The sequence below is a fragment of the Macaca nemestrina genome, chromosome 17, assembly GCF_043159975.1.
Source record: "Macaca nemestrina isolate mMacNem1 chromosome 17, mMacNem.hap1, whole genome shotgun sequence".
Classification (NCBI taxonomy): Eukaryota; Metazoa; Chordata; class Mammalia; order Primates; family Cercopithecidae; genus Macaca; species Macaca nemestrina.
In genome coordinates this window covers 60345533-60370374 of record NC_092141.1, presented here as the reverse complement: position 1 = coordinate 60370374, position 24842 = coordinate 60345533, and the positions used below count along the sequence as shown (strand labels likewise).

Below are 24842 nucleotides of genomic sequence, written 5' to 3'. Positions count from 1 at the left end.
AAGGGCAGAGTTCCACTCCTGGGGCCCGGTCGCCTGAGCACTACAAGTCCCAGCAAGCGCCGCGCGGGGGCGGGGCTTGCTGACCTTTGTGACGTGTGGGCGGGGCCAGGCAGGACGGGCTCTCCCTCGGGTGCTTAGCCCCGCCCCCGTCCCACTCTGCCCTGTTGCTGTCGCGCCGCCGCTGGCTGCTGTCCCTGGTGAGTGCCTCAAGTGGAAAGGGGCAGTTAGGCCCTCGGGGTGCCCACATTCAGACCTGCAGTCCTGAGAAGGGGCCACGGAGGGTAGATATGTGGCCGGTTTCGGTTCTCACCGCAGTTCATCCTCTGGGTTGATAGTGGGAGTGGTGTCCTGAAGGCCCTGGAGCCCCTCCCTCGGTCCGGGAGGGTTGCGGGGCAGTTTTGTCGTGCGGAGGGCAGCGCTGCAGTGCTGTGTGGCTGGGTGGGAGGCTCCTCGGGCAGAAGAGACACCCCTGGCGGCGGCTGCCGCCCCACGGGTCGTGGCGTCCCGTCCCCTGCCGCGGGCCCAAGCTGTGGTGGTTCCGTAATCCCTCGCCTGGATGTCATCGCCGTTGGCATCGAGGCGGAGGTGGGGCCTTGCTGCGTCACCCTGAGCAGGTTACTTTCTCTTTGGGCCTCAGTGTCCCCCTTTACGAGTAGGTTTGATCCCTGAAGCGCCTTGCCTTTTGCATGCTGCAACTGTCGGAGAAGGCGTTCTAGGCAGGAGGAGAGAAGTTGTCGTGACCTGTCTCTTTACTGTTAATCCATTGCCCCACCACCACTGACCCAGCTTAGTTTGGGAGCTAATGTTCCCACTTGTATATTATTTCAACCCCACTGGACGTGTTAACTCTTTTCTATCACTTGGATTCTTGCTTCAGATGCAAGCCAACAAGTGGCCATGAGCTGAGTAAAATATGGATAATATAACTTATTCTATTATTGGAAACCTCCATTGCAAGTAAAGGACTTTATGTGGTAGGTCTTTGTAGCTTGTGGAGAATACATGATTAAGGAATATCCAGATGGCTCAGTTTCCCAGGTATTTTCAAGGGACCTGGAAACTCTATCCTTTGGCAGACATGACAGCTGTGGAATGGAAAGGGCCTTGAAAAAGGTAGTCAATAATCCTGAGTTACCTGGCACTAACAGGTCATATTGTCTTTCGAGTCAGATAGTGCATCTGTGGCTCTTTAAAACTTTAATTTGGCTGACTAGGTGTGGTGGCTCACGCCTGTAATCTCAGCACTTTGGGAGGCCCAGGCTGGCGAATCACCTGAGGTCAGGAGTTCAAGACCAGCTTGGCAAACATAGCAAAACCCTGTCTTTACTAAAAATACAAAAATTCGTGGGGCGTGGTGGCGGGTGCCTGTAATCCTAGCTACTTGAGAGGCCAAGGCAGGAGAATTGCTTGGACCCAGACGGTGGAGGGTGCAGTGAGCTGAGATGTGCCACTGCACTCCAGCCTGGGCAACAAAGTGAGACTCTGTCTCAAAAAACAAAAAACAAACAAAAATTTAATTTGGCAGTATGTAATGATAGAATGTCATGTAGCCTTAATTTTTTTTAGATGCAAAGGGAGTTAAATGAACTCTTTCACTTCTTTTTTCCTTCATTGAGGATCATCATTATATTAGGCAAGGTCCTTGAAGATTTTCTAGCCTGAGCCATGCATTTTACTGATGAGGAAACAGGCCAGAAAAGGATAGTGTGACTTGGCCAAGCTCTCAGAGTGGCAGAACTAAGATAGGAACCCAGCTTTCTTGGCTGTTAGCCTAGTCCCCTTTCCACCACACTTCAAACACTGTCACTGCCCATGTCACAGGGACATGGCATGTCAGAATCACCCCTGTCAAGGGAAAAGTGGATGGTCTCAGTAAAATGGAGATTAGTACACAGCTTTGAGCCTTTCAGAGTTTCCAGTTAGTTGCCCACACCTGATGTCCCAGAACTATTTTTTCCATCTTCCCCTAGAACTGGTGCCGGCACTATGGTGGTGTGGATGTGAGATGAGGGCCTGTTTAGAACAAGCTGTACACCAAATTCAAACAATTGCTAATGAGTAGTAATAAAAGGCCTCCTAGGGTGTAAAATTTTTATAAGACACTCTGAAACATGTTCATATTTTAGGTAAGGGTCTAGAATTAACTTGGAAATTTTGGGCTGGAGCAAATGGCTCAATAATTTGAAGACCAGTGATTGTGTCTTTGCTTTTGCTACCTGTTTCAGGGCCATCTACACATACCCATAGTATCCACTGCCGGTATTCTTTAAGGCTGATTATGTGTAAGCATCTCTGCCAGGGCCCGGGAGAAATGGGATTCAAATCAATTCATCCATTTTTGCTAATTGCTAATTGTTTAGAAAGAAAAGTAATCAGAAGGCCAGGCGCACTGGCTCACACCTGTAATCCCAGCACTTTGGGAGGCCAACGTGAGCAGATCATGAGGTCAGGAGTTCGAGACCAACCTGGCCAACATAGTGAAACCCAGTCTCTACTAAAAATACAAAAATTAGTCAGACATGGTGGCACATGCTTGTAGTCCTGGGAGGCTGAGGCAGGAGAATCACTTGAACCCGAGAGGCAGAGGTTATGGTTAGCCGAGATCACATTACTGCACTCCAGCCTGGGCAACAGAGAGAGACTCTGTGTCAAAAAAAAAAAAAAAAAAAAAAAGTAAGCAGAAAGATAAAGGAATCCAATTAAATTGGGTTTGACTTTTATCTTCATTTTTACTGTTCTCAAATGAAGAATTGATTTGCATTTCTTTCTTGGTTGTAGAAGCATTTGATTTCCTTCTGTGAAGTAATCTGTAGTCTTCATTTCTCTTGAAACATACGCCCACTGATATAAAAGGCTAATGTAAAAATGTTGGCCATTTAAAAAATTTTCTGCTACAAAGCCTATCAGTGTAGTTTGCAGATGCAGTTAGAAAGAGCAGAAGTAGGCTGGGCATGGTGGCTTACGCCTGTAATCCCAGCACTTTGGGAGGCCGAGGCGGATGGATCACCTGAGTCCAGGAGTTCAAGACCAGCCTGGGCAACATGGTGAAACCCTGTCTCTACAAAAATACAAAAATTAGCCAGGCATGTGCCTAGGGTCCCAGCTACTCCAACTGAGGTGAGAGGATCGCTTGAGCCAGGGATGTCAAGTCTGCAGTGAGCCGCATTCATGCCATTGTACTCCAGCCTGGATGACAAAGCAAGACCCTGTGTCAAAAAAAAAAAAAAACAGCAAGAGCAGAAGTAGAACAGGCTGCTGTTCCTTTTCTTCAGGAAGACATAAGAGGATCTATGTCCTCATGGAACAGCCCTGGGAGTAGTATATTAGGCCTGAAAAGCTCATTAGATGAAAATGTGTCAGGTTTTCTTGGAAGCTAGGAGACAGTTCAGGGGACTCATTTAAAAATACTTTCCCATTATTGCCTGCTCCTCTGGGGGCCCTAATCCTTTTGGAAACTGAGCTGAAAAAAGGTAAAGACTATGTCAGAGGCCAAATAAAGTTGCCTCTGACACTTTGTGGAATCTGTGCATTATTTTCCCCATGCTTGATAGTTTTGTTTTTGAAAATCCCTATTTGTTTTCTCTGTTCACTCCTTATGTGAACTACTCCTTTGATTTGAGGGTAGGAGTAAGGAATTAGGTAGAATACCACTTTATAATTTCTAGAGGACCTAGTTCATCCCACTAATTTTTCATAACTCAGTAGTTCTCTGGGCTTCTAAATTTAACTTTTGCTCTTCTTACATTTCTTCTCTTTTCTTTAACTCTATGAATTGCTGCCAAATTAGAAATGAATGGTAGACAGGTTCTATAGTGGGAAAGGTGGTTAAAGGAGGGGAAGTTGATGCTTAAGTCATTTTAATTTTCATGGCCAGGTGTAGTGACTCACGCCTGTAATCACAGCACTTTGGGAGGCCAGTTCGGGAGGATTGCTTGAGTCCAGGAATTCAAGACCAGCCTGGGCACATAGGGAGAACCCATCTCTACAAAAATACAAAAATTAGCTGGGCATGGTGGCACATACCTATAGTTCCAGCTACTTGGGAGGCTGAGGTGGAGGATCACTTGAGCCTGGGAGGCTGAGGCTGCAGTGAGCCATGGCTGTGCCACTGTACTCCAGCCTGGGTGACAGAGTGAGACCCTGCCCCCCCCCACCAAAAAAAATAACAATTCTTTTTACATATCTTCCCTCCCCTGTCCCCAAATACTCATTTCTAGACTACTCTGTCAGAAAGGTAATTTCCCAAGCCATTGTTGGAACCCATTTCTCCCAGGAATTTCATCTGGGAGGAAGGGAAGACTAAAGATTACTGACCTTAAAACTCAGTAGATGCCCTCCCTCCAGGAAAAACTGGAGTGCTTCCTCACTGACCCAGTTCGGGTTGGCATGGTTATGTTCTAGTTTACTCATGGCCCTTTGTGTCCACAGCTTGGTAAAAAGGAGAAAAGAGAAGCCACTGCTGTTTTCATCTACTTGCCTCCTCAAACCCTTCCCCAGTCTTGGCAGAGGAGAATTTTAACCTTATTTCAAGAATGATTGAGTTCTCAATACCCCAAGTGCCATTGGATGCCCTCTGAATCCCTTCTGGGAAGGTGATGAGATTTCTGAAATGGGAAACTCTGTGGGGTCTTTTGCATTTTTAATAAGCAAGGAACCAAAGCTGTTGACTTTTCCAGACACATTATTAGGTTTTCAGGTGAATGAAAAGAGCTAGAATTTCCTTTGACTATATACTCAAGCCTCAGAACGTGAGCTCTTTCGTGTTGTCTATATATGTGCTGTCCTTTCTTAAGCGTTCTGCTTATGAGCTAACTTAGATTGGTTGTTTTTCTTTTCTTTTTTTTTTTTTTTGAGATGAACTTTTTTGCTCTTGTCGCCCAGGCTGGAGTGCAATGGCGTAATCTCAGCCCACTGCAACCTCCGCCTCCTGGGTTCAAGTGATTCTCTTGCCTCAGCTTCCTGAGTAGCTTGGATTACAGGCGCCTACCACCACATCGGGCTAGTTTTTTTGTGTTTTTAGTAGAGACAGGGTTTCACCACGTTGGCCAGACTGGCCTCAAACTCCTTACCTCAAGTAATCCAGCCGCCTCGGCCTCCCAAAGTCCTGGGGTTACAGGTGTGAACCACCGCACATGGCTGGATTGGTTGTTTTTCTAGTAAGAAAGAGAGACTGTACCAAGCCACCCCATGCCCTTAGCTCGTCTTGCCTTTCAGAGTAGCATCTATTTTCACAACAGCTTGCCAGTTTGTGTGTAAGGTAGGTAATGGAGTGTGAATTTGATGGGTTCTTAAGGAAATCAAATCTATGCCTTTTGGGTTTTTTTTTTGGCACCATGCCACTTGAACCAACCATGCCAGCTGAACCAGCCATACCAAGAAGTGATTTAGCACTTGAAGATTATCATCTCCTCACCCTATTTTAGAAAAGAGAAAACTGAGAAACAGCAGTTTTTCCAAGGTAACCAACAAATTAAGAGGGCTTAAAAAAATAAAACACACACACTCTTAGCCCCAGAGTTACCCTTACCATTGTTTACCTACAAAGCCCTTCCTTTTTTACTTTTTGATGAATGATGTGCATATCTTGTTAGTTCATTTATCCAACAAATACTTAATCAGTGATTACTACACCTTAGGCATTGTGTTATGTATACAATGGTGATAGTGTTGTGAAGGAAAAGAAATGGGAGTAAGGTACTTGGGTTCATTGAGGGGCAGGTCCTGAAGTCACTCTTTTTCTTTTTTTTTTTTTTTTTTTTTGAGACAGAGTTTTGGTCTTGTTGCCCAAGCTGGAGTGCAATGGTGAGATCTCAGCTCACTGCAACCTCCGCCTCCCAGGTTCAAGCTATTCTCCTCAGCCTTCCAAGTAGCTGGGATTACAGATGTGTGCCACCACTCCCAGCTAATTTTTTGTATTTTTAGTAGAAACGGGGTTTCATCATGTTAGCCAGCCAGGTCTTGAACTCCTGACCTCAGGTGATCTGCCTGCCTTGGCCTCTCAAAGTGCTGGGATTACAGGCATGAGCTACTGCACCCAGCACTCTTATCTGAGTGTTCTTCATGATCCGCAAAGGACAGGTTAAGTAATTTTACATGCACAGATAAATTGGTTCTCCAGGCTTAGGACAGAGGGGATATGCTGGCCTCCATATGACAGTAGATCACTTGGAAATAAAGGATCTGCAAGCTGAGAAACCTCCCTGCCCACTCTCCCATAGCATCCAAGAGAAACCCTCATTGTACACAGGTAACAGTTTATTATAGGGAAAAGTCTTGACCTAGATTGGAATGTGACCTCTCCCCCATCTTTGAAAAACTCTTTTGAGCCAGGCGTGGTGGCTCACACCTGTAACCCCAGCACTTTGGGAGGCTAAAGTGGGTGGATCACCTGAGGTCAGGAGTTCAAGACCAGCCTGGCCAACATGGTGAAACCCCCTCTGTACTAAAAATACAAAAAATTAGCTGGGCATGGTGGCTTGCACCTATAGTCCCACCTACTCCGGAGGCTGAAGCAGGAGAATTGCTTGAACCCCGGAGGCGGAGGTTGCAGTGAGCTGAGATAGCGCCACTGCACCCCAGCCTGGGCAACAGAGCGAAACTCCATCTAAAAAAAAAAAAAAAAAAAAAAAAGGAAAGAAAAACTCTTTTGAGGTTTGAGGTTGAGGATGTGGCTAAACTGTGTCACAAACCAGAAAGTCAATGCATTTTTTTAGTTCCTTAACTCAATTTCAAGAACAGACAGTTTAGTCCTCCAAAGTCCCATTGCCTTCTTTATGAAAAAACTGACTACTGGGGAGTTGAAAGAGCAGGCCTGGTTGCTTAGACTTCAAAGTAAAACCAGTAAATAGATAGGATGGGGCTAGAAGAAGTATTATGGTTGTTTGGGGAGGTCTTGTTTTTTGGTTATCATACTTATTTATTTTTTTATTTTTTTATTTCTATTTTTATTTTTTTTGAGACGGAGTCTGCTGTATCTCCCATACTGGAGTGCAGTGGCGCCATCTCGGCTAGGCTCACTGCAAGCTCTGCCTCCCGGATTCACGCCATTCTCCTGCCTCAGCCTCTTGAGTAGCTGGGACTACAGGCGCCCGCCACCAAGCCCGGCTAATTTTTTGTATTTTTAGTAGAGACAGGGTTTCACCGTGTTAGCCAGGATGGTCTCGATCTGCTGACCTCGTGATCCGCCCGCCTCGGCCTCCCAAAGTGCTGGGATTACAGGCGTGAGCTACCGCGCCCGGCCTGTACTTACTTATTTTTAAAAATTATATATGTGCCAGCCGGGTGTGGTGGCTCACGCCTGTAATCCCAGCACTTTGGGAGGCCGAGGCAGGCTCATCATGAGGTCAGGAGATCAAGACCATCCTGGCTAACACAATGAAACCCCGTCTCTACTAAAAAATTCAAAAAATTAGCCGGGCGTGGTGGCGGGCGCCTGTAGTCCCAGCTACTCGGGAGTCTGAGGCAGAATGGCGTGAATCCGGGAGGTGGAGGCTGCAGTGAGCCGAGATTGCACCGCTGTACTCCAACCTGGGGGACAGAGAGAGACTCCGTCTCAAAAAAAAAAAAAAAAAAAAAGAAAAAAAAATTACATGTGTGCCTGTATGTGTACAAAATCTTCCAGCTTATACCGATAGCTGAATTTATAAGATATTATATAGTATTTGCATGTGTATAGCCCTTTCTTCATCTTCTGTGTACAGCTGAAATATTTTTTTCATGTCCTAGTAAAATCCTAAATTGAGAATTATGGACTCATTAAATGTTAGACCAGCTAGTCATTTAGAAAACAGTGCATGTGATTTGTTTAAGGGGCAGGAAGTATTAGGTGTCAACAATTAAAAACACTTTGTTTCTTTTCTTTTTTTTTGAGATGGAGTCTCGCTCTGTGGCCCAGGCTGGAGCACAGTGGCACAATCTCGGCTCACTGCAAGCTCTGCCTCCGGGGTTCATGCCATTCTCCTGCCTCAGCCTCCTGAGTAGCTGGGACTACAGGCACCCGCAATCACACCCAGCTAATATTTTGTGTTTTTAGTAGAGATGGGGTTTCACCGTATTAGCCAGGATGGTCTCAATCTCCTGACCTCATGATTCACCCGCCTCGGCCTCCCAAAGTGCTTGGATTATAGGCGTAAGCCACCGCGCCTGGCCCACTTTGTTTATTTTATGTACTCTTTTTGCCTCTAAAATGGTTTCTCTCTCTTTTTTTTCTTTTGTTTGTTGTTGTTGTTGTTGGCAGAGTCTCACTTTGTCCCCCAGGCTGGAGGGCAGTGGCATTATTTGGCCCACTGCACCCTCTGCCTCCTGGGTTCAAGCGATTCTCCTGCCTCAGCCTCCCGAGTAACTGGGATTACAGGCGCCTGCCATCACGCCGGAGTAATTTTCGTATTTTTAGTAGAGACGGGGTTTCACCATGTTGGCCAGATTGGTCTCAAACTCCTGACCTCAGGTGATCCACCCACCTCAGCCTCCCAAAGTGTTGAGATTACAGGTGTGAGCCACCGTGCCTGGCCTTTTTTTCTTCTTCTTTTTTCTTTCTTTCTTTTTTTTTTTTTTTGTGTGTGTGTGTGTGTGAGACAGAGTTTCACTCTTCTTGCCCAGGCTAGAGTGCAGTGACGCGATTTTGGCTCACCGAAACCTCCGCTCCCAGGTTCAAGCAATTCTCCTGCCTCAGCCTCCCAGGTAGCTGGGATTGCAGGCATGTGCGACCATGCCTGGCTAATTTTGTATTTTTAGTAGAGACGGGGTTTCTCCGTCTTGGTCAAGCTGGTCTCGAACTCTTAACCTCAACTGATCCACCTGCCTCGGCCTCCCACAGTGCTGGGACAGGTGTGAGCCACCACGCGTGGCCTTTTTTTTTTTTTTTTTTTTTAATACAGTCCCACTATATTGTCCAGGCTGGACTTTAACTCCTGGGCTCAAGCAGTCCTCTCACCTCAGCCTCCTGAACAGCTAGGATTACAGGCATGCACCACCCTAATTTCCTATTTTGTTGTTGTTGTTGTTATTGTTTTGAGGCAGGGGCTTGCTCCCTTGCCCAGGCTGGAATGCAGTGGCACAATCTTGGCTCGCTGCAGCCTTGTCCTCCCAGGCTCAAACAATTCTCCCATTTCAGCCTCCCAAGTAGCTGGGACTACAGGTGTGCACCACCACGCCCAGTTAATTTTTGTAGTTTTTTGTAGAGATGGGGTTTTGCCGTGTTGCCCAGGGTGGTCATGAACTCCTGGACTCAAAAGATCCACCTGCCTCTGCCTCCCCAAGTGCTGGGATTACAGGTGTGAGCCACTGCGCCCAGCCACAACTTTCCTATTCTTGATCACATTTTATGGGTACTGTAACCTAGAAAGGTGAAACACAGGGTATTATCCCCATGTATAGCTAGGGATCCAAACTTGTTTGCTGTCTTCCAAATGTGGGTTGTATTTTTCTGTTTCTTTGTTGTTACTCATGCTGTTTCCTTCACCTAGAATGCCCTCACTCAAAAACCCACTTGTCAAAATCCTAATCCTCTTGGAGGGCTAATCTAAGATTCTTCTCATTCCCTGAAGTTTTCTTTATTTTCCTAAGCAGTTGCATCTCTCCCTCTTTTGAACCCCAGAGCATTTTGCACTTCTTATTCGATTCATTTGGCAGTCATTTTTATACTCATCTATTCTCTCAATTGGATTGAGACCCCTTTTAAGGTTGTACCAGGAAAAAAAACCCACAACTACAACAGTAATAACTATATAAGTAACTATAACTGACGTCTCTTAAACCCTTTATGCAGACTCTGTGCTAAGTACTTTGTCATTCAACATGCATATACTTGGTGGGAAGTGCCTACAATGGCAGACACTGATTTAAGGGCTGGACATTTTACATTATTTCACTTATGCCTCACAAAAAACTAAATGGGATAGATGTTATTTTTAGCCCCATTTTACAGATGAGGAAACAAGCACAGAGCCCAGCAGATTAAATAAATTGCCCAATGCCACAAATTTAATAGGTGGTGAAACTGGAATTTGAACGCCACCATTCTAATTTAGAACCTGTGCTTGTCACTACTGCATGTCAGATAATTTTCTCTCGTTCCTTTCTTCTCATTCCCATCCCCAGGTCCTAGCAGAGGATCTTACATATGGAAGATCCTGATAATTATAGGATAAATGGGATTGAATATAGAAGATGAAATCCAGAGAGATGGACTTTCCTAAAGTCATAGGGCTTGTTGGGATGAAAAATCTAGAATTTAAGATTCACAGTTCCCAGCTCAGGCTATTTTATCTATGCTGCCTTGTTTATTTAAGTCAGTTAGAGAAAGGGGAACCAAAGCAGCTATAAGCCTCTGTTCATGTGAGAGTTGTGGTGCCTGTGGTGAAGAAGTTAAAGATATTGTCAGAAAATTCTCGTAGCATAGGAAGTTGTGACTGAGATGGCTCAAAGTGAAACAGAAAGCAAGTTGTGTAATCTCAGTATTTGTCAGGATTTTGCTTTTCCTGGCTTGCTTTGCACAGAATGTTCTCTGGATGAAAGCCCAGAAATCGCCAACATTTCAGACAATGCTTTCTGAGCCTTACTCTATTCCACATTTCATAACAGGATCCCTACCATGGAGAAGACCATCGAAGATCCCCCCACATCAGCTGTCTTGCTGGATCACTGTCATTTCTCTCAGGTCATCTTTAACAGTGTGGAGAAGTTCTACATCCCTGGAGGGGACGTCACATGTCGTTATACCTTCACCCAGAATTTCATCCCTCGTCAAAAGGATTGGATTGGCATCTTTAGAGTAAGTGATTAATTTAGTACCAAGTGATCAGAAACTAGAGGTGATTCTTAGTTACCTGACTGTGTGACTCTCTTTGTATTATAAGCATTTTGTATAATATGTGTGGGCAATTTTTAAATTCTAGTCAAGCTCCACAGCACTTCTCTCTTCACACACTCGTGTGCTGTGGGACTCAAGTTTTCATTTCAGTGTCAAGCTAAAATAAGATGGCAAATCATGTAATCCTCAAATTTTGTTTTTTGGGTTTTTTTTTTGAAATAGAGTCTTGCTCTGTCACTTAGGCTGGAGTGCAATGGCATGATCTCAGCTCACTGCAACCTCCACCTCCTGGGTTGAAGCAGTTCTCCTGCCTCAGCATCCCGAGTAGCTGAGATTACAGGCACCTGCCACCACATCTGGTTAATTTTTGTATTTTTAGTGGAGATGGAGTTTCAGCATGTTAGCCAGGCTGGTCTCAAACTCCTGACCTCAGGTGATCTGCCTGCCTCAGCCTCCCAAAGCGCTGGGATTACAGGTGTGAGCCACCATGCCTATCCTTATTATGCTGTCAAACACCAAATGTAAATGCTTTCTTGTTGTTGTTGAGGTAGGGTCTTGCTCTGTCTCTCAGGCTGGAGTGTAGTTCACTGCAGCCCCAACCTCCCAGGCTCAGTGATCCTCCCACCTCAGCCTTCTCAGTAGCTGGGACTGCAGGTGTGCAGAACAATGCCTAACTGATTTCTTTCTTTTTTTTTTTTTTTTTTTTTTTGAGACGGAGTCTCACTTATTGCCCGGCTGAAGTACAGTGGCGCAGTCTCGGCTCACTGCAACCCAACCTCCCGGGTTCAAGCTATTCTCCTGCCTCAGCCTCCAGAGTAGCTGGGATTATAGGCGAATGCCACCACACCCTGCTAATTTTTGTATTTTTAGTAGAGACCAGGTTTCACCATGTTGGCCAGGCTGGTCTCGAACTCCTGACCTTGTGATCTGCCCGCCTCAGCCTCCCAAATTAAATGCTTTTTAAATGATCCTATTTTGAAATATTTATGTATGACTTGACTGAGATGGTTGACCTCATATGTCACTTCTGAGAGTAAACATTACTTCCTTACTTGGTATGGTGTTCAGTTTGTTTTGATACAAATACCATAAATCTGGAAAGGATATTGAGGATATTGGCATTCTGTGTTCAAAAAGTTTATTCCTGAATAAGTGCGTCTGACTACTTTATGATGATTTCCAAGGTTATGAGCTCCCTTAGTGACCTCTTCCAGTGTCTGATCACCCCATCAGTTCAAGTACAGAATGGTATTTTTAAGTTTTAATTAGCTTACTCTCTATGTCCCCTTCGCTCTCCCATCCGTGTCTTTCTCTCTCATACATCTCACATACACCATAATGACAAATCTTCCTATTTCCAGAGACAGGAAATAAAGGTCAAATTTTAAGTAATGTATACTGCCAACTCCCAATGTCAGTGACCTTTGGTTTGACACCTCAGTATGTCATGTGCCTATTTGCCAGTGCTGTTCATCCTGAAATCAGACACTGTTCTCAACTGCACTCAGAAGGAGCTGTTGCTTATTTATATCCTTCATTGAATTCCTTTGCCTTTATTGTTTGGAACATCAAACTTATTGATGAGCAATTTAAGCTGGAGGTAGCAAGACTGGTGTTTGGAGATAGGGATAGTGGCCAACAGCAGGACGCTGGCAAGTGTCGTGACAGCTCTTGAGACTGCAGAGTATTGAGTCATCAGACTAAAAGGTGTGCCAACACACCAGAGTGTTTTCTGTCTTAGAAAGAAGATGGTAGTTGCTTTTCTTCTTCCTCATATGTAGCAAAGCATATAGGTCACATTGCCTGGTAAGAGTTTTCCACAATGGAGCTATAGCTTCACTGTCTAGTACTGCGGCTACTAGCCATGTGTGGCTGTTAAGCACTTGAAATGTGGTTAGTGTGACTAAGTAACTGGATTTTATTTTATTTTATTTATTTATTTATTTATTTATTTAGAGACAGAGTTTCGTTCTGTTGCCCAGGCTGGAGTGCAATGGCGTGATCACGGCTTACCGCAACCTCCGCCTCTCAGGTTCAAGCGATTCTCCTGCCTCAGCCTCCTGAGTAGCTGGGATTACAGGCATGTGCCACCATGCCTGGCTAATTTTGTATTTTTAGTAGAGACAGGGTTTCTCCATGTTGGTCAGGCTGGTCTTGAACTCCCAACCTCAGGTGATCCGCCTGCCTCGGCCTCCTAAAGTGCTGGGATTACAGGTGTGAGCCACCGCACCAGGCCCAAGTAACTGGATTTTAAATTTTACTTAATGTTAATTAAAGTTTAAATAGCTTCATGTGGCTAGTGGCTATCATTGGTTAATGCAGGTACAGATCATGAAAAAAAGAATGATTCAGAAATTACTTACCAGACTTTAATAAATGTCGTTTATAACGTCTTTTTTGTTTTTGTTTTTGGAACATCGTTATATTTCTGTTTTGCTTAGACTTAGCAACCACCAGTAAAGACTTCACCATATACCATATGAAAATCTTGGGTTTTTTTTTTTTTTTAAAGACGGAGTTTTGCTCTTGTCACCCAGGCTGGAGTGCAATGACACGATCTTGGCTCACTACAACCTTCACCTCCCTGGTTCAAGCAATTCTCCTGCCTCAGCCTCCCAAGTAGCTGAGATTATAGGCACCCCGCCTCCCCGGTTCAAGCAATTCTGCTGCCTCAGCCTCCTGGGTAGCTGGGATTACAGGGCCCCACCACCATGCCCGGCTAATTTTTGTATTTTTAGTAGAGATGGGGTTTCACCACGTTGGCCAGGCTGGTCTCGAACTCCTGACCTCATGTGATCCACCTACCTCAGCCTCCCAAAGTGCTGGGATTATAGGCGTGAGCTACCGCGCCTGGCCAATCTTGGGCTTTTTAAAAACAAATGTTTAAAAATATTTTGACCAGGTGTGGTGGCTCACTCCTGTAGTCCCAGGAAGGAGGCCAAGGCGGACGGATCACTTGAGGTCAGGAGTTCAAGACCAGCCTGGCCAACATGGTAAAACCCCATCTCTACTAAAAATACAAAAATGAGTCAGGTGTGGTGGCACCCACCTGTAGTCCCAGCTACTCAGGAGGCTGAGGCAGGAGAATTGCTTGAACCCAAGAGGCAGAGGTTGCAGTGAACCAAGATTGTGCCACTGCACTCCAGCCTGGGCAATAGAGTGAGACTCCATCTCAAAAAAAAAATTTTTTTAATGTGTCTATATTTGGAATACTTCATACATTTCAGAGGTATTACCATATCCCAATAAATAAATAATTGTTAAGCTAAAGAAGGGCTTCTAATGTCCATTGTCCATAAAGGTATTGACTTGAATGCCTACCCTGAGGACATGCTTTGCTAGGCCTTTGTTGAGGATGTGTATGTGTGTGTGTGTGTGTGTGTGTATTGCCTAATTAAATCCTCACAGTGGGCCGGGTGCAGTGACTCATTCCTGTAATCCCAGCACTTTAGGAAGCCGAGGCAGGTGGATCACCTGAGCTAGGGAGTTCAAGACCAACCAGACCAACATGGAGAAACCCTGTCTCTACTAAAAATACAAAATTAGCCAGGCATGGTGGCACATACCTGTAATCCCAGCTACTTGGGAGGCTGAGGCAGGAGAATCACTTGAACCCGGGAGGTGGAGGTTGTGAGCCAAGGTCATGCCATTGCACTCCAGCCTGGGCAACAGAGCAAGACTCCGTCTAAAATATAAAAAAAGAAAAATTCTCACAGTGCAGTAGCCCCCTGAGGTGGGTAGTAGTATCTCTTGGGCGTAAGTAAGTAAAATGAATATCTTTGAGAGATGGTGACTTTCCCAAGGCCTCACAGTGAATAAGCCGTGAAGCAGGTTTGGCTCCCAAACCTCTGCTTTTTCTCCTCTACTCTGCTGAATTCCTTTGAGCAACAGATAGTAAATTAGAGAACGAAGAGTTGACTGTAAAGTTTCGTCCTTCACATCTCACCTCAAACGCTCTCCCCAGTGTCCTTTCAGTGTAGTCTTAATTGGACTATTCAACTCCTCATCACCCCAGACACTGGTAGTATCTGGCACCAGGTAGGTACTCAGTAAATCTTTTTATTTTTTATGTATTTTTAAAAATTTATTTTAAGACAGTCTCGTTCTCTTCACCCAGGCTGGAGTGCAGAGGTGCAATCTGGGCTCACTGCAGCCTCTACCTCCTGGGTTCCAGTGATTCTCATGCCTCAGCCACTGAGTAGCTGGGATTACAGGCATGCACCACTGTGCCCGGCCAGTAAATGTTTTTAATACGTACAAATACATTACATCTTCTCTATAGTGAAAGTCACCACCAATGATGGAGCCTAAAGCAGGAAGTAGTCTGCTTTCCTTCCCTCAGTGTATAATCCTATGCTTCATACTCTCCTTGACTTGGGCATTTAAATGTTTCCAAGACAAACTGGAACAAGGACTACTCAAATGGAGGAGCCAAGGACAGACATTGCAGGTGGCTAGAAGTTGTTTCCCTGTTCCAAGGCAGCAATAATTCTTAGGTCTTCCCAATGATATTTCGGTCACAGTGCATTAAGAAGCTCCAGGATGTGAATGAGGACTCCATAAAATTCCTGCTTCCTGTACCACCACAGGCTGCAGTGGCTCTGAGATGCTTGCAGCAGTGGGGTGTGTATTAATGAGACTCTAAAACATGCCCTAGGATGTTCTGATGAGTTTTTGGTATAGCCTTTTCCACCCTGCTTTGATTCCTTAATATATAAAAATGGGATTTATTTTTAGTTCTCTTCTTACTGAGCTCAGGCAGGGTCAAAATATGGCAATAAATGTAATTTTGCTTCTCATTTGCTGAGTGTTGTCCCCTTGAAGACACAATAGATGGCTTTCTATTCTCTGGTGTGCTTTTATTTTCTAGATAAGATTTGAGCAATCTTTTACCCCCTTCACATTTGTGAGAATATTTTCCACTTAGCCAGCTTTCTGCTCTGAGGCATGTTTTGCTGCATCCTTATGTCTTATGATTTATTGTATTCAATACCTAGAAGAGGCCTTTATGACTACCAGATTGTTGTTAATATCTTTATTGCCAAAAAGACATCATTAAGCATGCATGAAGAAAAACAGTAAAGAAAAAAAATTGTATAGACCTGGAATCTCTTATCTGGTGCCTCATAATCTAAGAACCCTGTTCTCCCTCTGCCCCCAAAACAGACATTATAAAGAAGAATGGAGTTTTTTTTTAATGCAGTAGGTTGATATATGACAGGGCTTAATTGGACATAATAGAGGACACACCAATAGAGAGGGCAGGTCAGAAGTGATTTCTGATTTAGAAGCCCAAAGAACACCATTGTAAGAGGATCAGGGTTCCTATTCCCAGAACTTTCCCCTTAAATCAGTCTCAGCTCTATCTCTGACTTGTAGATAGAATTTTTGGAGCTTTTCTCCTGGGTGGTGAGGAGCTAGTTTTCAAATCTTTCCAAGACTTGTATTTTGAGCTGTGTATGTGCACCCCAATTTTTGGTTATATCAGACGTTTTCCCATATGTAGTTATCATAAGTGAAAAATAAAATAAAAAATTAAAAAAGATTTGAGCCCTGGTGTGAGAATCTTGTCATAATGAACTCATTCTATTATATTTTATTTTTTCTTTTTTTGGAAACGGAGTCTCACTCTGTCACCCGGGCTGGAGTGCAATGGTGCAATCTCGGCTCACTGCAACCTCCACCTCCTGGGTTCAAGCAATTCTCCTGCCTCAACCTCCTGAGTAGCTGGGATTACAGGCGCACATCACCACGCCTGCCTTATTTTTTGTATTTTAGTGGAGACGGGGTTTCACCATGTTGCCCAGGCTAGTCTTGAACTATTGAGCTCAGGCAATCCACCCGCCTTGGCCTCCCAAAGTGCCGCCACACCCGGCCTATATTTTCAATATATACAAATAAAAAGTGATTTTAAGAAGATGTAGCCCAATTAGGATTTTCCCCACACCCCTTTCAGGTACTAAATAAGAACTTCTTGTCATTGCAGGTGGGATGGAAGACAGTCCGTGAGTATTACACCTTCATGTGGGTTACTTTGCCCATTGACCTAAACAACAAATCAGCTAAACAGCAGGAAGTCCAATTCAAAGGTGAGAAAAATACTGGATCAAAGGTGTTGAAGACAGTAGCCAAGACTAATTAATTCCCTTCAGCTTGAGCTTTCTGGGGCAGATGAAAAGACTTCCAGAATTTTACTTTTCTGAATAGATCTTATTTTGGATTAAAACTTATGTTGTGTTTTCAGCTTACTACCTGCCCAAGGATGATGAGTATTACCAGTTCTGCTATGTGGATCAGGATGGCGTGGTCCGGGGAGCAAGTATTCCTTTCCAGTTCCGTCCAGAAAATGAGGAAGACATCCTGGTTGTTACCACTCAGGTTTATAAAACTTCTCACCTCAATCCCTTACTGCTGTTATGAGTAGCAATGTAGGATAGGGTGGAATTTGAGTTAATAAGGCTTTATTGAATATCTAACGGTATCGTTGGAAAAAATGCATGTAGTACTCATGCGGACTCACTAAGGAATGACTTAGGAATGTTAACAAGAATCATAACAATAGGTGATTTCTTCCTTTTCTAAAACTTCTTTAACTCAGCTGGCATTCAGTTATTCTTTTAACTTTTCCAGTTGTTTAATTTTTGTCATCTACACATCTTATCACCATGGTAAATGTAAAAGCTCCTTTGAGGAGAGAAGCACCAAATATTTTTATCTCTTTCAGTTCTGGCCTACAGCCTGTCTGTCATACATGAGTATTAGATTCATTTCTTACTTCATCATTTAACAGGACACCTACTCTTCATCCAGCACTACGGTAGGCACTGGGAACACAATGAAGAATCAGTTGAAACACTGTCCTTGGCCTCAAGGAGCTAAGTCCATTGGGAGAGACAAGTAATATGGTCTGCAAGAAGAAGCTACATTCTTGTGTCAATTTTCCTTTTAACTTTTAATGGCTTTTTTTTGGTATTGCTGCAGTTATAAAGACATACCTCTGTTATACCCTTACCTAGGTATTAAGGAGCAGCCCCCATTTGGGGTACGTAGATGTCACTGCAGTGAATGGCAATCAGCCAGTCCCTCACCATCCTAACCTATGGGAATTTTCTGCTAGAGGGACTTGGAATATAGTTTATGGAATGTTCTTTTGTAGGGAGAGGTAGAAGAGATTGAGCAGCACAACAAGGAGCTTTGCAAAGAAAACCAGGAGCTGAAGGATAGCTGTGTCAGCCTCCAGAAGCAGAACTCAGACATGCAGGCTGAGCTCCAAAAGAAGCAGGTATGGCTGCTGGTTATAGGTGACCTTGGACCATGGAGATCAGAATTGGATGGTGCCTCATATCCAGCACCATATTCTGTTTTGCCTGTGATCTCACCCTCTTATACCAGTATCTTTGAACGGGCATTAGTTTTGTTTGTTTGTCTGAAATGGAGTCTCACTCTGTCACCCAAGCTGGAGTGCAAGGGTGCGATCTTGGCTCACTGCAACCCCCGCCTCCCAGGTTCAAGAGATTCTCCTGCCTCAGCCTCCCGAGTAGCTGGGATTACAGGTAATCGCCACCACACCCAGCCAATTTTTATATTTTTGTAGAGACAGAGTTTTACCATGTTGGCCAGGCTGGTCTCAAACTCCTGGCCTCAGGTGATCCACCCGCCTCGGTTTCCCAAAGTGCTGGGATTATAGGCATGAGCCACCTTCCCCAGCTGAATATCTCCTTTTAATTGTTTATATGTTGAAATGGTATTTTAGCTACATTGGGTTAAATATACTATCATTTGGCTAGGTGCAGTGGCTCACACCTGTAATTCCAGCACTTTGGGAGGCTGAGTCAGGTGGATCACAAGGTAAGGAGTTTGAGACCAGCCTGGCCAAGATGGTGAAACCCTGTCTCTACTAAAAATACAAAAATTAGCCAAGCATGCTGGTAGGTGCCTGTAATCCAAGCTACTCAGGAGGCTGAGGCAGGAGAACTGCTCAAACCTGGGAGGCGGAAGTTGCAGTGAGCCAAGATCACACCCCTGCACTCTGGCCTGGGTGACAGAGCAAGACTCTGTCTCAAGAAAAGATTAGCCAGGCATGGTGTCATGCGCCTGTAATCCCAGCTACTCAGGAGGCTGAGGCAAGATAATTGCTTGAACCTGGGAGGCAGAGGTTGCAGTGAGCCAAGATCACACCACTGCACTCCAGCCTGGGCAACAGAGCAAGACTTTATCTCAAAACAATAAAATAAATAAAATAAAATAAAATAAAATAAAGTAAGATAAAATAAAATAAATTTTTAAATAAATATATATATACACACACTATTATTAAAATTAATCTGTTTCTTTTTACCTTTTTAAAAATGTGCCTACTAAGATTTTAAAATTATATGAGGCTCTCACTTATTGAACAGCACTGTTCTAGGAAAAGGGCAGTTTTGTCTATTTTGTCCACTGTTGTGTCTGCAGTGCAAGAACAGTGTCTAGTATGGAATAGGCTCTGAGTAAATATTTATTTAATGAACAAATTATAAGCTCCAGTGGAATGAGAAATTAAGGTGATGCTTTTTTGCTTTTTTTTTTTTTTTTTTTTTTTTTTTGAGACGGAGTCTCGCTCTGTCGCCCAGGCTGGAGTGCAGTGGCCGGATCTCAGCTCACTGCAAGCTCCGCCTCCCGGGTTTACGCCATTCTCCTGCCTCAGCCTCCCGAGTAGCTGGGACTACAGGCGCCCGCCACCGCGCCCGGCTAGTTTTTTGTATTTTTTAGTAGAGACGGGGTTTCATCGTGTTAGCCAGGATGGTCTCGATCTCCTGACCTCGTGATCCGCCCGTCTCGGCCTCCCAAAGTGCTGGGATTACAGGCTTGAGCCACCGCGCCCGGCCGGCTGAGCCACCGCACCCGGCCGGCAAGGTGATGCATTTTTAATATAGAAAGAGCATTTTGTGGCCGGGTGCAGTAGCTCATGTCTGAAATCCCAGCACTTTGGGAGGCTGAGGCAGGAGAATCGCTTGAACCCAGGCGACAGAGGTTGCAGTGAGCCAAGATCACGCCACTGCACTCCAGCCTGGGTGATAGAGTGAGACGCTGTATTTAAAAAAAAAAAAAAGAACATCTTCCTTTTATTTGAGTATTTCATTTACTGCTGTGTCATGCTATGCCTGACATATAGTAAGTGCTCAATAAATATTTGTTGCCTGCCTAAGATACTCATTCAAAAGTCATAGAAATAGTCTGTCCCTCTGATGGTGTTTCAATCTATAGGAGGAGCTAGAAACCCTACAGAGCATCAATAAGAAGTTGGAACTGAAAGTGAAAGAACAGAAGGACTATTGGGAGACAGAGTTGCTTCAGTGAGTGTGTCCCATAATTCTGGGAGGGGAAGAGCTGCTGTACCATCGATACTCTTAAATATAGTCAGATTAGATTTCTGGAATTTGCGAGAAAACACTGTTATGACATTGAAGGTGTGACTCTCTGCCCTTTGAATCATGAATTAGAAAATTGGTATCAGAATAGTCAGGAAAAATGATCTGATTTCAAATATTAACTTTAAGGATTGAATACTTGCAGTTTTTTGGAGTCAGGAAGCCAAAACAGGACTGCAGTGGAGACTAGTAGATTTTTAAATAACTCTGCAGGCTTAGGGCCAAGCCAGCCTTAAATCATTTAAGGCCAGGGGTAGCTGACCTGCAGTGAGTGAATTTTTCACATAGTTATCTCCACCTCCACAGACTGAAAGAACAAAACCAGAAGATGTCCTCAGAAAATGAGAAGATGGGAATCAGAGTGGATCAGCTTCAGGTAGGTAATGCCATACCTTTGTCAAAGGATATTTTCTTAGCCTTACCATGGCTCCAATTTGGTGGCCTAGAAAGATGTATTTCATTGCAGTGAGTGCCTAATGGCATACTTTTCAAAGTATCACACTAAAGTTTCAGGTTATGTATTTTCCATTCTTGAACCAGGTAAGCCTCCACCCTACTCATGCCCCCCCCCCACTTTAAAAAAAAAAAAAATCATGATTCACAGCCAGGTGCAGTGGCTCACATCTGTAATCCCAGCACTTTGGGAGGCCGAGGCAGGTGGATCACCTGAGGTCAGGAGTTTGAGATCAGCCTGGCCAATATGGCAAAACCCCGTCTCTACTAAAAATAAAAAATTAGCTAAGCGTGCTAATTTACAGGTGCACCTGTAATCCCAGCTACTCAGGAGGCTGAGGCAGAAGAATCACTTGAACCCCGGAGGCAGAGGTTGAAGTGAACAGAGGTCGCACCACTGCACTCCAGCCTGGGCAACAGAGCAAGACTCTGTCTCAAAAAAAAAAAAAAAAATCGTAATTCACAAGGAACTTAGTGATTTGTTCATGTATTACTAAGTTAATTTACCATGAGCTCTTAATATAGATGACAATCATCTATATCAATAATCAAACTTTAATCTTTTCAAGCAAAATCGTACTCGAAAGTCTGGAATATAGAGCAGATAGCAGAACTGCTCTCATTTTTAGGAAGCTATGCCTTAAAGAGGTGCTTTAAAGAGTGGTTTGTCTAATTGTACTCAGTTGAGCCTTAGATTCTTAGGCTATAAGGTTGAGCTGAAAAGTAAAGGAGTTCTACAGGATATTTGGCAGTTGGGAGTTGCTAGGGAAACACATCTCTTTGTTATTGTACATTAAAAAGCATTGTTCCCGTTTTGTTTTCCTTCTTTTGTATCTTGGTTATGTTCACTATTTTTATTTTAGGCCCAGTTGTCAACTCAAGAGAAAGAAATGGAGAAGCTTGTTCAGGGAGATCAAGATAAGACAGAGCAGTTAGAGCACCTGAAAAAGGAAAATGGCCACCTATTTCTCAGTTTAACTGAACAGGTAGAGTCATGGGAGAAAACAATACTTTTAGGCGTTTGCAAGAAAATATACATTGTTCTTTGTATAAAGAACATTTTAATGTTCTTTAATATGCCTGGATATCACTGGCTCTAGGAAAGGGCTCAGAGGAAACAGTCTGAAATGAGATAGCTCATGGCTTTCTTTAGAAACTGACAAGAGAAGACTTGCCTCTCCCTCTGCATCCTGCTTGCTCATTAGCTTAGCAGGCCCTTCCATGGTGTATGTGTGCATGTGTGTGTTTTCCCAGCAATGGTACTGAAATCTGTTTTTGTGCAGAGGAAGGACCAGAAGAAGCTCGAGCAGACAGTGGAGGAAATGAAGCAGAATGAAACTACGGCAATGAAGAAACAACAGGAATTAATGGCACGTCTGTCTTTGGATGGTTATGTGGGAGGGAGCCTATAGGGATATAGAAGAAAGGGATATGGGCCTATTTTCAGGTGATGGACAGGATAAGTAAGAAAGTGTTCACCTCTAGATGTTTTGCTTTCTAGCCAAAAGGACAGAGATTTACAAAATGTTTAGAAGTGGGCATTTCTAATGTGTAATAAGTGATAAAGGAATACTGCAAGTTAAACTTCATGACAAGATGTAGTTAACTAGATCCTTGGACTAGGGCTCACACAGAATAACCCCTACCCTCTTCTTATAGAGTTACAGTGGGGGCAGACAAATGAATGGTTATAAAGGGCTCTATAACAGGAAAATATACCACCCAAAGCAAATCTTGTTATAATTAATATATTAGCATTATCATCATTATCAATTACGTAGGAATGAAAGCCTAATTGACTAATAATTTCCTGTAATATATGGTTGAAGAAGAGGCCCCCTGGTGTTGACAGGTGCCTGGAAGCCCCATTTACTTAGTTGATCCAAGGACGTGAGAAATCCTGATGTCCGAGGGATATCCAGTCATTGGAATTGTAATTCACATCATATATGCACCATCCAGTCAATCACTGAGTACCTACTATATCTAAGATACTGTATGCTTTAGCATGATATAGGAAAGACTAGAACAAAGTTTGCAAATCAGCAGGTCATAGGTCAAGGTCAGACACAGATATGTTTTATAAAGTAGTTATCAACATTTAAAAATAGGAATATTTCCCATAAAAATTTGTATTTCCAGCTTCCTTTGAGAAATGAGAGGACCTAGCAATGCTGAGCCCACATTCCTGTGCAGCAGCAATAGCTAGAGCTAAGTAACTGCTGTCCCCTGTAGGTGGGTCATGAGCTCTCCATCTAGCTGCAGTCTGCACTGTTTTGTTGCATTCAACTCCTTCATTCGATTACATTTCTTGCCTGCTCTCTATAGGCACATTCCAGTTTGTGACCTCTGATGTAGCAAAGAAATTACTGTTTTAAATAATCTATAGTCCCGGCCGGGTGCAGTGGCTCACGCCTGTAATGCCAGCACTTTGGGAGGCTGAGGCAGGCGGATCATGAGGTCAGGAGTTCGAGACCAGCCTGACCAACATGGCGAAACCCCATCTCTACTAAAAATACAAAAATTAGCTAGGCATGGTGATGGGTGTCTGTAATCCCAACTACTCAGGAGGCTGAGGCAGGAGAATCGCTTGAACCCGGGAGGCAGAAGTTACAGTGAGCTGAGATCGCGCCATTGCACTCCAGCCTGGGCGACAGTGAGACTCTGTCTCAAGAAAAAAAAAAAAACTATAGTCATTCAAAGATTTGAGCCACCTTGTGATGGGTATGGATTTCCTTGGTTTTCTTTTATATACATATATACATTTATATATATATATACACACACACATATACACACACACACACACACATATATATATTTTTTTTTCTTTTTTTTTTTTTTTTTTGAGACAGTCTTGCTTTGTCGCCCAGGTTGGAGTACACTGACCTGATCTCAGCTCACTGCAACTTCTGCCTCCCGGTTTCAAGCTATTCTCCTGCCTCAGCCTCCTGAGGGATTAGCTGGGATTACAGGTGGCTGCCACCATGCCCAGCTAATTTTTGTATTTTTAGTAGAGATGGGGTTTCACCATGTTGGCCAGGCTGGTCTCAAACTCCTGACCTCTGGTAATCCACCCACCTTGGCCTCCCACAGTGCTGGGATTACAGGTGTGAGCCACTGCACCCGGCCAGTTTTCTTAGTTTTCATGGGATATTTTTCTATACCTAGGGGCTCCCCACCTGGCTGATAGCAATCCTAATTCCTCATACATCCTAAAAGGCCGCTAAATATGAGGACTGTGTATCTTATGCTTCAGGAGCCTAGGAACAAGAAAGCGGCACTAACTGTGGAGGAGCAGTTAGCACGAGAGGTGGAACGCCTTAAGGCAAAGGTAGAGGCCGGGAAAGCCTGTTTCTTAGAGAAGTACAAAGAGTGTCAACGACTTCACAAACAGATCAGGCAACTCAGGGCGGCTGCACTGGTAGGTGACAGAGATAAGGGGGCCCAGGAAAGCAAGGGGTGCGAAGGTTAGTGGTTTTTAGACCAAGCCCAGAAGGTTGTACACCCTTGTTAAGGTGAGAAAGCTATCTTTCCACTAAAAAGAGGGATGTAGTGTACGGCCAGAAACTAGCGTGGGGGTCCCTGAAAATATAGGCCCCAACTTAGCCACAGGTCTAAGGGAAGGTTTTTGTAACTATCAAGCAGGTTTCTGTGCAGACTCAGAGAGCCCTTTCTTATTTCTGCCTTTTGAGGAAGTGAAGCAGGACCAGAAGAGCCAGCAGGAGCCAATGGGGATGGGAAGCAAGGAGCCTGCAGTCAGCACTGTCACCGGGTAGCCCCCTCTCGCATTACTACCTCAGGGTCGGCTAGACATGCACAGCAGTTTGGGCACCAGCATTCAAATAAAAAAATCTTGGATCAAAAACCACAACTAGTAGGCTTAGCTTAAGTGTGTTTGTGAGGTATGCGCATGTGTATGTATGCAGGTAGAAGATGGGAAACTCTGAAGCATGAAACCAGTTAGGTCAACCTATCACACTGGGATGCTCAAGACCACAGTCTGAGCTCCTTGTATCCTTGAACAAATGCCCTCCTGTGTTCCCTCTTCCTTCATGTAACTTGAGCTCAGATACCTATCCTCACACTGTAGGAAGGAATCACATCAACCCAAACCTAAGTGCTTCAGGCCTCACTGAGTGAGATGTTTATTCAAAACAAAGATAGTT

At 44.1% G+C, this 24842-nt stretch overlaps 1 protein-coding gene across 5 annotated transcripts in view; it reads left to right on the top strand.

Annotated features, from left to right (window-relative positions):
- Window positions 1–86: 86 nt before the first annotated feature.
- The window catches only part of LOC105472331 (calcium binding and coiled-coil domain 2), a 33192-nt gene continuing 8436 nt past the window's right edge, over window positions 87–24842 (top strand). For 2 of the 5 annotated variants that reach the window (XR_011615776.1, XR_981530.3), the window contains exons 1-11: window positions 87–197; window positions 10582–10771; window positions 16797–16899; window positions 17055–17188; window positions 17967–18092; window positions 20057–20145; window positions 20527–20596; window positions 21537–21659; window positions 21957–22043; window positions 23933–24097; window positions 24369–24448. Coding sequence is in view for 3 of the 5 variants with exons in the window: in XM_011725471.2 (XP_011723773.2) it covers window positions 10592–10771; window positions 16797–16899; window positions 17055–17188; window positions 17967–18092; window positions 20057–20145; window positions 20527–20596; window positions 21537–21659; window positions 21957–22043; window positions 23933–24097; window positions 24369–24452 (1161 nt within the window). In the remaining 2 variants the exon portion in view is untranslated. Of the gene's footprint in view, window positions 198–10581; window positions 10772–16796; window positions 16900–17054; window positions 17189–17966; window positions 18093–20056; window positions 20146–20526; window positions 20597–21536; window positions 21660–21956; window positions 22044–23932; window positions 24098–24368; window positions 24542–24842 lie in introns of those variants that run through there. The other 3 variants (XM_011725471.2, XM_011725467.3, XM_011725470.3) reach the window with 3 other exon arrangements.